The 13,695-nt window shown below is 36.7% G+C and overlaps 1 protein-coding gene across 1 annotated transcript; it reads left to right on the forward strand.

The window, feature by feature from the left end:
* The first annotated feature begins 5,253 nt into the window (after positions 1-5,253).
* On the forward strand, positions 5,254-12,274 carry LOC110734972. The gene is made up of 5 exons (XM_021915095.1): positions 5,254-5,448; positions 5,700-5,810; positions 9,671-9,766; positions 9,858-9,950; positions 11,611-12,274. Coding segments are annotated over exons 1-5 (744 nt in total). The 5' UTR covers positions 5,254-5,447; the 3' UTR covers positions 12,054-12,274.
* Positions 12,275-13,695: the final 1,421 nt, after the last annotated feature.

Genomic DNA, 13,695 nt, shown 5'->3' on the forward strand with positions numbered 1-13,695 from the left:
ACGGGCGCGACTCTGTGGCCATAGCTAGTATGAGATCTCATCTAACTCATTATAATTTTAAAATAATTTAAAACAAGAGACTCGTAGATCAGACGACCTCTGAAAAGTACACGGCTAATACCCCGTGAACCCCAACCCCTGTTTGTCATTACTCTAGATGTGCACAAATCCAGAGTTTTATTGCTCATCCTTCTTGCACTTTACGTGCTTTACCGGTTTAAACTTGGTGATGACTCAAATGCAACACAACACAACCAATCATACATCAATCATTCAAACCATTCAAGTTTCCAATTCAATTCTTAATTTATTAGTGACAAACAATATTTATTATTGCATCCTTTAACTACCTCGATGTATAAACACCTTAAGTGCATAAGGCACCTCAAATTCTCAACCTCGTCTTATAAGACTTTAATTCTTCATTTACTCATTCCATTTCAATATAAATGAACAAGTAACCAAAATAATTCCTTCCATATATCCTTGTATCTTTGCCTCTAAGCTCACTTTGCAAATTATTGCATAAATAATGCTCATAAGGAAAATCAATGCAAATTTTCTCATACATAAATTAAACCAATCATCACATTTATCATCAATCAACTCATTACCAAACAATTCCAACCAATCCACAAGTTCCCTAGCATGATTCTAGGTTTTTCCAAGTCCCTAAACATGCTCCTAAAATCAAGGTTCCTCGTATTCTTATACGTACCTTGAGTACACGAATTGGTTGGCCACCTTAAGACTAGAAGTCACCTTCTACGAAGTCCTCTCCTAAACAAAACAACAATAGCTCAATTAATACCCAAGCAATATAATTTACAGCAATACCAAACTACTTTAAAACCCCTTAAACTATTGAATTAATGCCTTTAAATTGCTCACAATAGTCAAAGTTAATAATTCAAAGTTCAATTACAAGTTTATATGTTAAAATCATGAAAATATAGCTTATAGCATAAAATTTCAGCAACTTTAAAGTAGGATTATAATCTGAAAATTTATTTATAACATCAATCCTTCGTTAAAAATCTAAAACTGCCCAAAAGGGGCTGAATTTGGCCACGAGAAGGTGGTGCTCACAACGAAAGGTAGTGAGTTTTGATTAGAGCGTCGTTTACACACGAAAAACACTATTTTTTTGCAAAAAATCAGACGAGTCAGAGTCAAGACGTGATTAAAACGTGATTAAGGGAAATTACGAACGAAATTCAGAAATTAATTCCGAAAAATTTAGAACTTGCTGTTGAATTACACATCATCATATTCATAGCAAAATCACAACAAAATCATGCTTAAATTGAGTAACTATAGCAACACGTTATTAAACCCTAAAAATCATGAAAAATTAACATTTAAACCTTCAATTTTCGCATAAACCAAATCTTAAATTTTATTTCATAAATCAAATGAAGTATACTCATAAATTTTGCAATCTTTCATAGTCATAAACATAATCAAACTATAATAATTATTAAACATTGAAAAATTCATGTAAAGATTGAAACTTTAAAGAAGATTAAACAAGAAAGAGAGAAAGATAAAAGAGAAGGGGAAGGAAACCGGCTAGGCGGTGGTGGCTGCAGGTTTCGGCTGAGGGCAGGCGGCCGTGGCAGCAGCAAACGGTCGCTGGTGGAGGTGGTGGTCGGCAGCAGTGGCGGTGTAGGGCAGCAACGATTTTTTTTTTTTTTTTTTTTTTTTTTTTTTTTTGTGTGTGAGTCGTGAATGAAGGGGGAAGCAAGGGGAAGCAGTAGAAGTTTATAGGAGGGTTTTGAGAGGAGAGTTTACTTAATTAAAAATGGGAATATGGGCTTTTTTTTTTATTTGTAGAGTTAGGATGGTAGTCATGGCCCAAAGTGAGTAAAAATGCTATTGAAATATAAGTTATAGTTTTTATTTTGTCAAATCCTTCCAAAATATTTATATAAGTATAAAATTATTATAAAATATTCGTATACATAAAAATATATAATTATTATTTACTAAGAAAAATATGGGGGATTACACCATGTCTCTTCCTTCTCTCTTTGGCCCGAACCGGACTGGCAAGTCTATCCGGCCTACTGGGTGGATAATGCCCCCGCCAAACCCAACTAACGGGTAGGAGATATCCTTTGGTGCATCTTCTGGGAACTTCAAGTCTTTCAAACAGGCTAAGCTGATTATGTCGGACGATTTGCCTATGTCTATTAGCACTCGTCCTACCTTCAAATTGGCCACCTTCAATATGAACACCATTGGATCATCATGGGGAATTCTAATTTTGCCTATGTCTGCCTCGCAGGCAGTCACCTATGGGAATGGCTCCACTTTTACATTCTCCGTGTACATGACCTTTCCGGATTGCCAAATATCTTGCTTGATTCCCTTCATGGTTGGGCCGTCTGCAACAAAACCACCTTAAATGACGACCACGAAATTCCCATCTTCATCATCTTTTTCTTTTCCTTCTTCTTCTCAAACTTATTGTCCGTCCGAGAGTAAGTGAATTTCGACCTCAAGACATACGAGTTGAGCATGCCCTTCTCGGCCAGCTTGTCCAACAATCTTTTCAGGCTATTACACTCGTTCGTATCGTGCCCCACATCTTTGTGGTAGTGATAGTACTTGTTCTTGTTCTGATACTGGGTCGACCCCCTCAAAGGCTGGGGTTTCTCAAATTCAAACTTATCCTTGATTTCCATCAAAATCGAGTAACAATCTTTGTTATATTCATACTGTGGTTTGTACGTCTTGGCTTTCTTGGACTTGGTCTATCGGCAATTAGCCACCTAGACTTATTTTCTTTTGTTACCTCCTTCCTTATTTTTGCCGGCCGAGTCTTGCTGAGAAGAGGGTTTCTTCTCGGCGCCCTTGGCCGACTCCTCTGCTTTGGTAAGCGAACGGAAACCAGCTGCCTCTATATATGATTCGGCCTCCCGTAGAACACTTGCGTATGTCTGAATCTTTTATCTGATCAAATCAAACTTGAAACCATTATGCCTTAATCCTCGAAGAAACTCCAAGTAGGCCATTTCATCTGGCCGGTTCTGAATTTGTGCTTTCTCCATGTTAAACCTTTAAACGTACGAACACAACCCCTCTTTCTTCCCTTGGACGATGATCGCCAAGTTAAGACTAGTCTTCCGGGGTGGTATATTGTAGGAGAAGTTTCCAACGAACAACAAGTTGAGAGTTGTGAAGCAATTGATGCATTCGGGCGGTAGACTGTTAAACCAGTCTTGAGCCACACCCTTGAGGGTGGACGGGAAGCATTTGCATCAAGTGGCATCATCCACACTTTGCAAGAACATCAAATTTCTATATGAGGAAATATGTTCTTCTGGGTTGCCCATACTGTCATAAGCACCCACAAGTATACTCTTCACTTTAGCTGGATGGGGAGAGTTGAGAATTTCTTGAGATAACGAAGGCGGCTTGTCACTATGAGTCATCAAGCGCATTTGCTAATCAATAGACTGCGGTTGTGCTGCCGGTCTGACCAAGTAAGCTGCCTAGTCATACGGCTTGCCATATTGCCCGTACTGCCCGTACATAGGGACAATAGGCGTCTGGATTGCACCATAGTTATGGGGCATTTGAAACTGAGCTGGTTGAGATAAAGGAACTGGAGTTAGAGTACAGTGAGCTTGACTTCTACTGGTCCTGGCCAAGTCGATATGCTTGGTGAGGGTATGATTTGACATTTCATCCGGCATGGTGGGAGTGGAAGCAGTGTCTGAGTAGAAGGAATGTGCTCTCTCCTGCCGCTTGTGCCGAAGGTAGTCTCTATTATCCTTGAAGCGCTGGGACGGCTCGTTTGGCTGCCTCAGAGGCGGCCTCACTTGCCCCCCCAGCCGACTTCGATTTCTCAAGCAGCCTCGACTAGTTCGTCCAAGGCACCCTAGGGGACCTCGGTTGCCTCTTGAACGGAGTAACTCCCGCATCTTTAGTATTGGTCGCCTTTGCGTAGGGCTTCTTTTTGGTATCCACTCCTTCTTTCCTAGGCGGCTCCTCCTCAAGAGAGTATCCTGCCCTCAAACTCCTTTTGGAACTTGGCCAAAGCAGCCTGTAGGGAGCCGGCCGTCATAGGAGGATCCTCGGCCTCATGAAACGAGGCGGTCAGAGAATCGTTGTTGTTGATAGTAACCTAAATATTCTCTACATGTCCGTCTTGACCAGGACCGGATGTCTGACCATCTTTAGCCATCTTAGACGTGTATCCCCATAGACGGCGCCAAATGTTTCGGGGTTTTTTGGAATCCCTCGAGATACAGGTCTTGAGTATAGCCGGACAGCTGCGGACACCTGCAAAACAACGAATATTCCATTTACGGAATATTTGCCTTCGACGATCAAGTTAGTGATCGGAAAACGAAAGTATTTTAGAGAGAGAAAGTAGAGAGAAGTTAGAGCAATTTGCTTATGCAATAAATGATATGTCTCAATCCACCCCTCCCATCATAAATGATTGGGGTATTTATAGGGGTTGGAATGTGTGCACTCTAGGGTTAGTGCCCTAAAAAGGAGTGATTTGATTGGCGGCGCAATCAGAGTAGGACACGTGTCCTTTGGGGGCGCCGTCATGACGCCTTTATCAGAATTTGGGCCTCCTGATGTAAGGAGACCTTCTTTCTTTCAGGTGCTCCTTTATTTTGCCACGTGTCGTCTTCCTATTGGGACACGTGTTGCCCTTTTATTAGGCCACGTGTCACTATAGGATTGAACCTTGTGATGGGGTAATTTTTACCCTAAACAGGTTGGGTTTAAAATTATGTCTGGTATGAAATCATGTCAGGTTGAAATCAGATCGGGTTAAATCAGGTCGGATTAATATCAGTTAGGTCAAAACAAATCAGATTGAATTAAGTATTTGTTGGGCCAATTTCGGGTTGAGTTTAAGTCAGGTTAACTTGGTTCAGTTTGAGTTTAAGTCGAGTTAAATCGGTTGCGAGTTGAGTTTAAGTCGAGTTAAATCGGTTACGAGTTGAGTTTAAGTCTAGTTAAATCGGTGTCAGATTAAGTTATGATCGATTCAAATTTGAATTCGGGTTGAGTTCAAGTCAATTATAGATTGAAATTATATCTCGAATTTTTTCAGATTAAATCAGATCGATTAAAATTCAAAATGAATTATTTTTTGATGTCAGGTGGATTTGGTTTTGACACCTCAATATCACCCACCAATTTCAAAAGCTGACCCTCCCTTGTTCCTTTCCATTTGCACAAGAGTCACTTTATTATATTCACCTAACATATGTCATGAAAACAATTTTCAGTTACGCAATCAAAGACCTTTATTAATTCTTTCATTCCCTCAAACATTCATTTTGTTCATACAATTGTCGTGTTTATTTTCTTTAGTCAACCTTCTTAGAAACTCTAACAAAAACTAAATACACTTCCTTCAATATATTCTTTCACATGCTGAAACAACAACCTGCTTAACAATTCCTCACATAAGTAAGTTTACTTTATTATTTTAAATTTTTTGTTTTGTTTCATAAGTTTACATGATCATTCCACTTTAATGGCGGTTTTCTGGCATCTTTTGTTAATTTAATGGGGAAAAAGTTTAACTTTTTGATGTGTTTTTGTTCTAATGGTGATTTAATTTAAAAGAAGCTGAAATTTTGAATTGGGTACATGACAGTTATACTAATTTGGTTTTTGTTTTTTTTTTTCTTTTTTTTTTATAAATTTATTTTTGGAAGTGTATCCAAAGGTGAAAGTTAGGGTTGTAGAGCAGGATGATGAATTTAATAGCCCCAGAAGTCCACTGCAGGGTTTTAATTCTCTCTCCATTCGAGATTCTACTCCTCCTGGTATTGCTCATGATCACTGAATTACCTTGTTAAACTTGTGTTTTTTCTCTTCTAAATGAGTGTGATGGGAGTAACAAATGGCGGGATCTCAAGTTTTTTGGGTACCACCTACAAGACCTTAAAAAGTTTAAACGAACCAACTAAGTTAGTTGGCATCCGAAAATTAGGAATACTTTGGCTGTTAAACTGGCATCTGTAGTTTCTCAATGATTTATAAGTGTTTGCCTACTAGAATTTTTTAATAGGGTTTTTTGAGCTTTTATGAATATTACTTTAGTAATACATCCATTTTGAAATATTAAGATTTGCTTTAAATCCTTGATGAACTATACTAACAATTTATTTGGTGATAGTATCTATTGTACAGAGTGAAAAGAGTAATGTAGCAAAATAGAGTGGATTGTCTTGCATTTTGGTGTTCCAGATTTGTGTGTCACTATTTATCAATCATAATTATAATATTGTATATATTGGCTGCCTTTGTATGCAGTTAATCAAGTAATTTTGTCTGTACAAGCTGTTTTTAGTTGGACCCTTTGGTAATTGGTTTCCATATATGAATGACTTGTACATGTTGGTAAATTTTACTATTAAATTTCTTTTTTCCATTTTTTGGTAGTGATTCTATTGTCATTTAGTTAAGTCATATATTCGTTTCAAAACCAAAATCATAGATTGATTTCATGTGCTTTCTGTAATTTATGTATTAGCCGCATTCTTATACAAATTGTTGGCTTTTGTATTAGTTACCCTTATGCCTACATCTGTGAAATAAATAAGGCAGATAATCAGCCAAATGTCCTCTCTTTATGGACTGTTGTATGTTTTTCCAAATATTGTTATCAAATGAAATATGGAGTATCTTATTTTACTTCTTTCCATTTTTGTGTAATGATATTATTACCATCTAAAATACTTCATATATACGTTGTTATTATTTGTGTGAGAGATGGGGAACAAAAAGAGTCAAAGGTACAAATTTACAATAGTTAATGGTGTTGCTTTATGTTTCAAAAAAAAAAAAAAAAAAAAAAAATGGTGTGGCTTTATAAGAACGATATAGTGTCTGCCAATTTGAATGACATGACTGGTTATAAAGTGGACGAGAGAATGAAGGAATTCCTGAAAATGCACACTTTTGCTTGGTGCCTTGAAATGTGACATAAATGAGATGGAAAAAAAATAAAACATGAAGTAGGAAGAAGGAAGGATCACTTGTTTCTGCCTTGCGCAGATACAATGTGTTAAACGTGCTCTAAATATACTGTAAGGTTCAACAAGTCTGCGTTAATCCTTGTTTTACTGAATTTTGCTACATTGCTGTAAGGTTCAACAAGTCCGTGTTAATCCTTCAACAAGTCTATTTTAATCCTCCTTAGTTCTCACAATTCTAGCTGTGTAAGAAATGAAGGCAACAAGATTTGATCCTGATCTGTGGGTAACAAGAACAGTGTTTATTTAAGGATTATTTTCTCAAACTAAAACTGTAATCATCTGATCTATATATAATGATCATAAACCCTTCATCTGTTAGTTCTCCAATGTTTATGAAGCAAGTCAAATTATTTTAAAGATTCTAAATTCACTCTAATAGGATCATAGGAAGCAAATTACCATTAATGATCATATATGTGAAGGAAGTAGTTGAAATTAATAAGAACAGAAGGATTCCTATATAATCGAAGAAGATTTATGGTCATCTAAATCTGGATGCTTGCCTTGTTATGCATCAATTTAACACAATTGAATGGTGCTTTTGTGATTTGGTGGCTATTATTTTTATCATACCAAACTTGAAGCCTTGTAACATCTCTTATTATATGCAACAAAGTGAATCCATTTTCAATAATTTTTTGGAATTCAAACAAGGCATTTTGATCTGAACTGTGATGTTTGAGCTCTACATACAAGACCAATGAGAGGAACACTGAGCAGAGATACATCATGGACAAATGATGCATTCTTCTCTTTAAAGCCTTAACAAAATTTCCTTTGTGCATTCTGAATTTCTGATCATGGATTCTTCTCTTTAAAGCCTTAACACTGGAGGGGAGAACTTCTAATACACTCATACACTTGCCAATTACATCCTTTGTCTATTTCAGCAACATAACTTTTGTAGGACTCCAATATCATGTCAACAACACAAAACACAACCCTCTGGAAGATGCACACCTGAAATGGCTGTAAGCATGAAAATGAAAAAATGCTAGCAAAGAGCATTATCTCCTTTATGGGCGATAACATCTTTAGGACAAGAAACTGTCAGTGCCCATTACTGCATATATAAACTACTTTAAGAGCTCAAATCTTCAGGCTTAAGATACATCTGCAAGGAACTTAGCTGTTCTGCGGTGCTTTCTTCCAATAGTTTTATTGAATTATAAAAGACTTAGTGTTACAAAAGGTTTATAAAAGTCATAAAGATCCCATGAGTACCTCATGGGTGGATACTGTCATCCATGTACAGAAGCTTGATGATTACTTTATCCTTGCAAACTTTGAGATCAAAGCTAATGCTCTCTTTTAGACCTTTTGATCTGAGCCAGCCCCGATTTTCTTGTCTCCACTGGCTCTCTTTCTTGAACAAATGATCCCCTATAGTCTTCCTGAACTTTGGACAATTATCTAGCATTAAATTAATTTTTTGTAATCCCTGATCCTTGATATTGACTGCATCCTCCACAACAGAACTTAATTAACTAAGTTTTAAATATTCTCATATCTTGGTTTGAGCTACAGTGGCATCTGGCATGCTCCATCAATTTAGAAATACTGTTGCTTTCGGATGGTCAGATTAATGTCTACATTTTGCTTCATCTGTACCTTATTACTTGTTGCTTCTCTTTATTCATGGAATTGGGGTATCTGTATGATAAATCCTCATAATTTTCTGTTTTGTCTACCTTTGTCATCGAAGATTCTTTGCCTCGTTTGATGTCCATTTTTAATCTTACATGTCCGCACAACTTCTTGTTCCAGCTTCATATACCATGTAAATTACGTTTTTCGTTCGGCCCACATTTAGAATTTTCTGGAATGTGAAAACTATGAGATGCGATACATCAATGTCCTTTCGGACTCTGACCCCCTAACACCCTATTGCTAGAATGTGGAATTGTGGCTACTTTTAAGCATTTTTTCATAAGCAAGTGTCTTGATGTAGCTGTCCTAATTTCTTGGTTATCTATATTCATCTGAGGCGAGCCAGATCCTACTGTTTCAATCTTATTCTCTTTGGTGTGATAGTTATAGTCCCCACAAGAAGGGGCTGATCTTGTCTATGGCGGGCAGGGGCCGGCCTCCCTAAGTTTTTCTGGGTATGGTTTCTTATAAATGCATATAAAAAGTTGTGGAGGCATCTTCTAGCTAGAGAGAGAAGTTGTTGTTTGCCTATCTATTGTCGAGCTAATCCACATTTTGTAATGCTTGAAGAGTTGCCTCTCCAGATTATATAATGCATATAACTTTTTTATTTAAAAAAAAAAAAAAAAAAATCTATGTATATGTATAGTCTTTGGTTCTTTTTTATGTTTTAATCTATCTATGTGTCCTTATGTCTTATTTACTGTAGGTATAGTCTTTGGTTCATTATATTTTTGGTATATATGCTTTAGAGATCTTGCATGCATTCATCTTTACCATGGTGCACATCATTGGTTCATGCAAAGTGCTGGTATGTGCTTTGATTGTATTGTAAAGGTCAAATGTTTTTATAAATACTATTTTGATTGATGCCGTGTATGATCGTAACACTTCATGTGCTTTGTGACATTTGGGCCTCTATCTTCCTCACTGCATGCTGGTTTCTTGTAATTCACTTATATATGTGGCCATTGTAATTTGATTATTGCTGACAGTAAAAGGAGTTAAACATTGCTCATCAGTATCAGTTGCTAAGGTACCAAGGTCATACATCCCAAGATCAATTACTCCACCCCCTTCTTTGCCAAAACGTAAGGTTACGTGTTTACTGCATAGCAGCTGCTCAGTGCTTTTATTAACAAAGCTAGGAGCTTTTAATTATTTCTCATTTTAAAATGGCAGCTGCAAAGAAGAGTGACACAGAAGAAGATGACATTAAACCTCATATCAGAGCTAGTTCAATCCCAAGACCACGTGCTGTCATTTCTAGCCCTGGTAAGTTTATTAAACTTCAGTCATTTGACAACAAATGTCGTAATAAGTTTATATTTGAGATGCTTTGGTGTGCAATTTTATACCTGATGATGTTTCATCTATGTGTGAATTTATTTGTCTCTGTCCGGCTACATTAGGAAAGTTTTCTGTGAAGTTGATGTTATTACTTTCTACCTACCTTTTCTGGTAGGAAGATCTCCCTTGATGTCAACTCTTGTAGCTTTCTACAGGAATCACTTTGTCTATCAAACGAGAACTGCATGAGAATTTATACTTATTTTGGTTGGAAATTGATATTGTTTTAGGACTGTACACAAGAACTAAGAAATGAGTTAAAGCCTTAAAGGAGATATTGCCCTTAATGTAAGAAGTTGTTTACCTTTAGAAAATAAGTTCTGTTCAGTGTTCACAATGATAAATACCATTTGTTCTTAATGAATTAACATTAAGGATGTTTCATTTTACTCTTTTTTTATTTTATTTGGAAGATCATGAGGTTAAGTACTCTTAGAAATGATTACTTTTAACTGCAGGGATCAATATATATCGAGGGGTAGTGACTGTTGAGTACATGTATGGTAAAAGAGGATCAGTGACTAAAATTTAACCCTTTAATTTAATCTTGGAGTTCAGAGCCTATGTGGGATTCTCTTCATAGAGAAAGTTCAGGTTACAAATATGCGTTTGTATGAACAGATCATCCAACTGTTAAAAGGCATTAAAGGGATAAGGGTAATATATGTGTGACCCTCAATCAATTGATGGTGCTCACTGGAGTGCCATATTGGTTCTAGACTTGTAATAGTGCCACATCTGGTATCTCTTATCTTGGGATCTGATTGTCATTTTATATTCCTTTTTGTTATACTTGGAAACCTATTGCTTCACTGCTCTGTGACTGTGACCAGTCCTGCAGTCCTTGTACTCAACCACTACCTTAATAATTAACCGAGCTGATTGGGATGCTCTTTGATCAGTCCTTGTACCTGAAAAGCCTTTCTCGCTGAGGAACTTTGCCGGTTTTAACATAACCCGCTGCTCTAAATGAATCAAGTGTGAATCAATTGACCTCATGACACTTATTCCATTATGCAGCTTATACGTTTAGTGTATGCGAAGACATATTCGTACTTACACCAGCAAGTCAATTCTGCCTAGCTTCCTGCCAGGCTGCCACCTAAGTTATTGTTTTTATTTTTCCTTCTTCTTCATTTTTTTAATCTTAGGGAAATACAAATTGTAGAGCCCTTTGTTTCTCTTTGTGTAGTTACCCTATACACAAACTAAAAAACACTTTCTTTAGCATTTTGGGGCTTTGGGCTGCAGAAATACTTGGGCTAAATAACTCTTCCTTGTGTTGATTCAGTTATGTGCCTCAGTGCATCAGTTCATGGATTAAACAAACATGATCCTGGCCTCTTTTCATAGCTGCTTATATTTCTGATGTTTTGGACCTGTTAGCTAAGATGTTTTGACCATGAACTACTTGCATGGTTTTCAATTTTCCTTTACCTAGTAGTTTAGGTGGTTTTTATGTTTGTGCCTGCTGCATATCAGATTGCATTTATGAGAAGTTAAGAATATATCCTGAGAACTTGGTTTCTTATGATTGCATAGCCTCTACAAATTTGACAACCCTTCTTCTGTTTGTTTATTTTAGATAATGACCAAATCTTGGGAAGTAAGTACCAAAAGAGGTCTCAGAGCAGACAATTGGAAGGAAAGTGCACTCGAATGAGCCATACATCAGCTTTGAAAAATTACAACTTGCCTCAAAGACGGCAAACTGGAGGAAAGTGCACTCAAACGAGTACGACATCAACTTTAAAAACCCACAACCAGGCACAGAACAGACAATCAGATGGAAGGTATGGGGTAATAAGTACCACATCAACCTTAAAAGCTCACAACTTAGCTCAGACCAAACAATCAGAAGGAAAGTGCACTCAAATGAGTACACGCTCTAAGAAACCCTTAAATAGAGGGGAGTATAAGGAAATGACTACTATCAGTGATATGAAAGCAGAGGAAGGGTCAGCTATACAAGTAAGGGTTCCAGTAGCAAACATTACTAAAGCAAAACCTTGCTTTATGATAACATAATTATCTATGTTGTATGAAGGTAGGTTTATATGGTATTTGAGTTTAGCCCATGAAACTGAGACATTAAAGTCGGCTCATGAGCAAGAATGTTGTATATTGCTCTGTAACGACTTATTATGATATACTACTAGTTTACTACTAACACAACCAATGAGGTCTTGACCAAGTGACAAAGACTGAGGGCTTGTGTACAATGGTTATAGATTTGAAGCTTCACCCCACGCCCACCGCATCTGTAACCCCACCGCATTGTAATATGAAATGCCCTTATTGCTCTTCGAAAACATAAATAAATTCACAAAAAAAAAAAAAAAAAAAAAAAAAGCCAAGTATTGTGTACCCTGCTTATTATTACACTGACAATTACGTTTTTTCAACTCTTTGAAATACACAATTAAATTAGAAAAAGTTTGTTTTTTTACTAAGCTGTAATTTTTCTCTTAGTAATTTCCCTCCAAAAAGGGTGAGAGTATGTGAAGGTTCAATGGGCACTCAAGAGGGGGGGGGGGTGAATTGAGTGTTAAGTAATCGTTGGCTAATTTTGCTTCTTTTCGGATTATGTGTGAGGAACCAGTTGTGCTGGTTCCCGTACGCAGCGGAATATAAATAAGCAATAAAGAAGACAACAAATTTAACGAAACAAAGCAATAAAGAACACAACAAATTTAACGAGGTTCAGCCAACTCAGGCCTACGTCCTCCTATCCTAAGTTCTTTATTAATCTACTCCGAAAAACAAAGACAAAGAACACTCTGCTGTTCCCTACTCCGGGAACCAGCAAACCCCACACTCTACTCCGAGTGTGCTCTCGACTTACACTCGTAAGCCCAATGTGTTTGAACTCACAAACACTCACCCAGCCTTTAACCCCTTTGTTAAAGACTCAATACAAGAATCAAGAACTCTCCTTTGATCTCACTTCTACGAAGCTAATTAAGAGAAAAAGTTTAAGTACTAGAATGCTCTTGTATATGACTTGATGAATGGGATTAGTGCTTAAGTAAATGCTCTCAAATAATTGCTCTTTTAATTTCTGGAGAGGCACACGAAATATGTGAAATAAGATGAGTTTATATAAGCTTAGATTCCTAAAACCTAGTTTCCTTAAATCACACAATCTTAGAGAATAAGATATAATGTAATTTTAGGAAAGTTTTTATCTTATTTGATTTAATCACAAAGATAGAATCAATTAAGATAAATACTCCTAGTTTTTAGGTAACCAAGAATATTTCATCTTATTTCCAGCTGCACAAAATATTTTCAAGATAATCTTTTCGAAAAAATCTTTTTGTAAAATCTTTTTCCAAAACAGCAGCTCGAATATTTCGTACAGTGAACCTGGTTCCCCGACCTGGTTCCCTGAATTGAAACATGTTATGAAACCTGTTCCAACTCTGTACCAGATTTCATATCATACTTCAATATACTTTTAAGCACTTATATAACCCAAACATGCAAGCATACTACGGAGCATATTACATGAAAACCTAGATAACATATTAAAGCATAAATCGTCTTTTCTTCATGTAATCTTCAAGACTTGAATCTTCCTTGAATACTTCTATTATGAGCAAACAATCTTTCTTCGAAATATCTTCGAAAGGCTTCTATGCTCCAAGTCTTGGAATCAACTCAACTA

The sequence above is a fragment of the Chenopodium quinoa genome, unplaced genomic scaffold, assembly GCF_001683475.1.
Source record: "Chenopodium quinoa cultivar QQ74 unplaced genomic scaffold, ASM168347v1, whole genome shotgun sequence".
Lineage (NCBI taxonomy): Eukaryota > Viridiplantae > Streptophyta > Magnoliopsida > Caryophyllales > Amaranthaceae > Chenopodium > Chenopodium quinoa.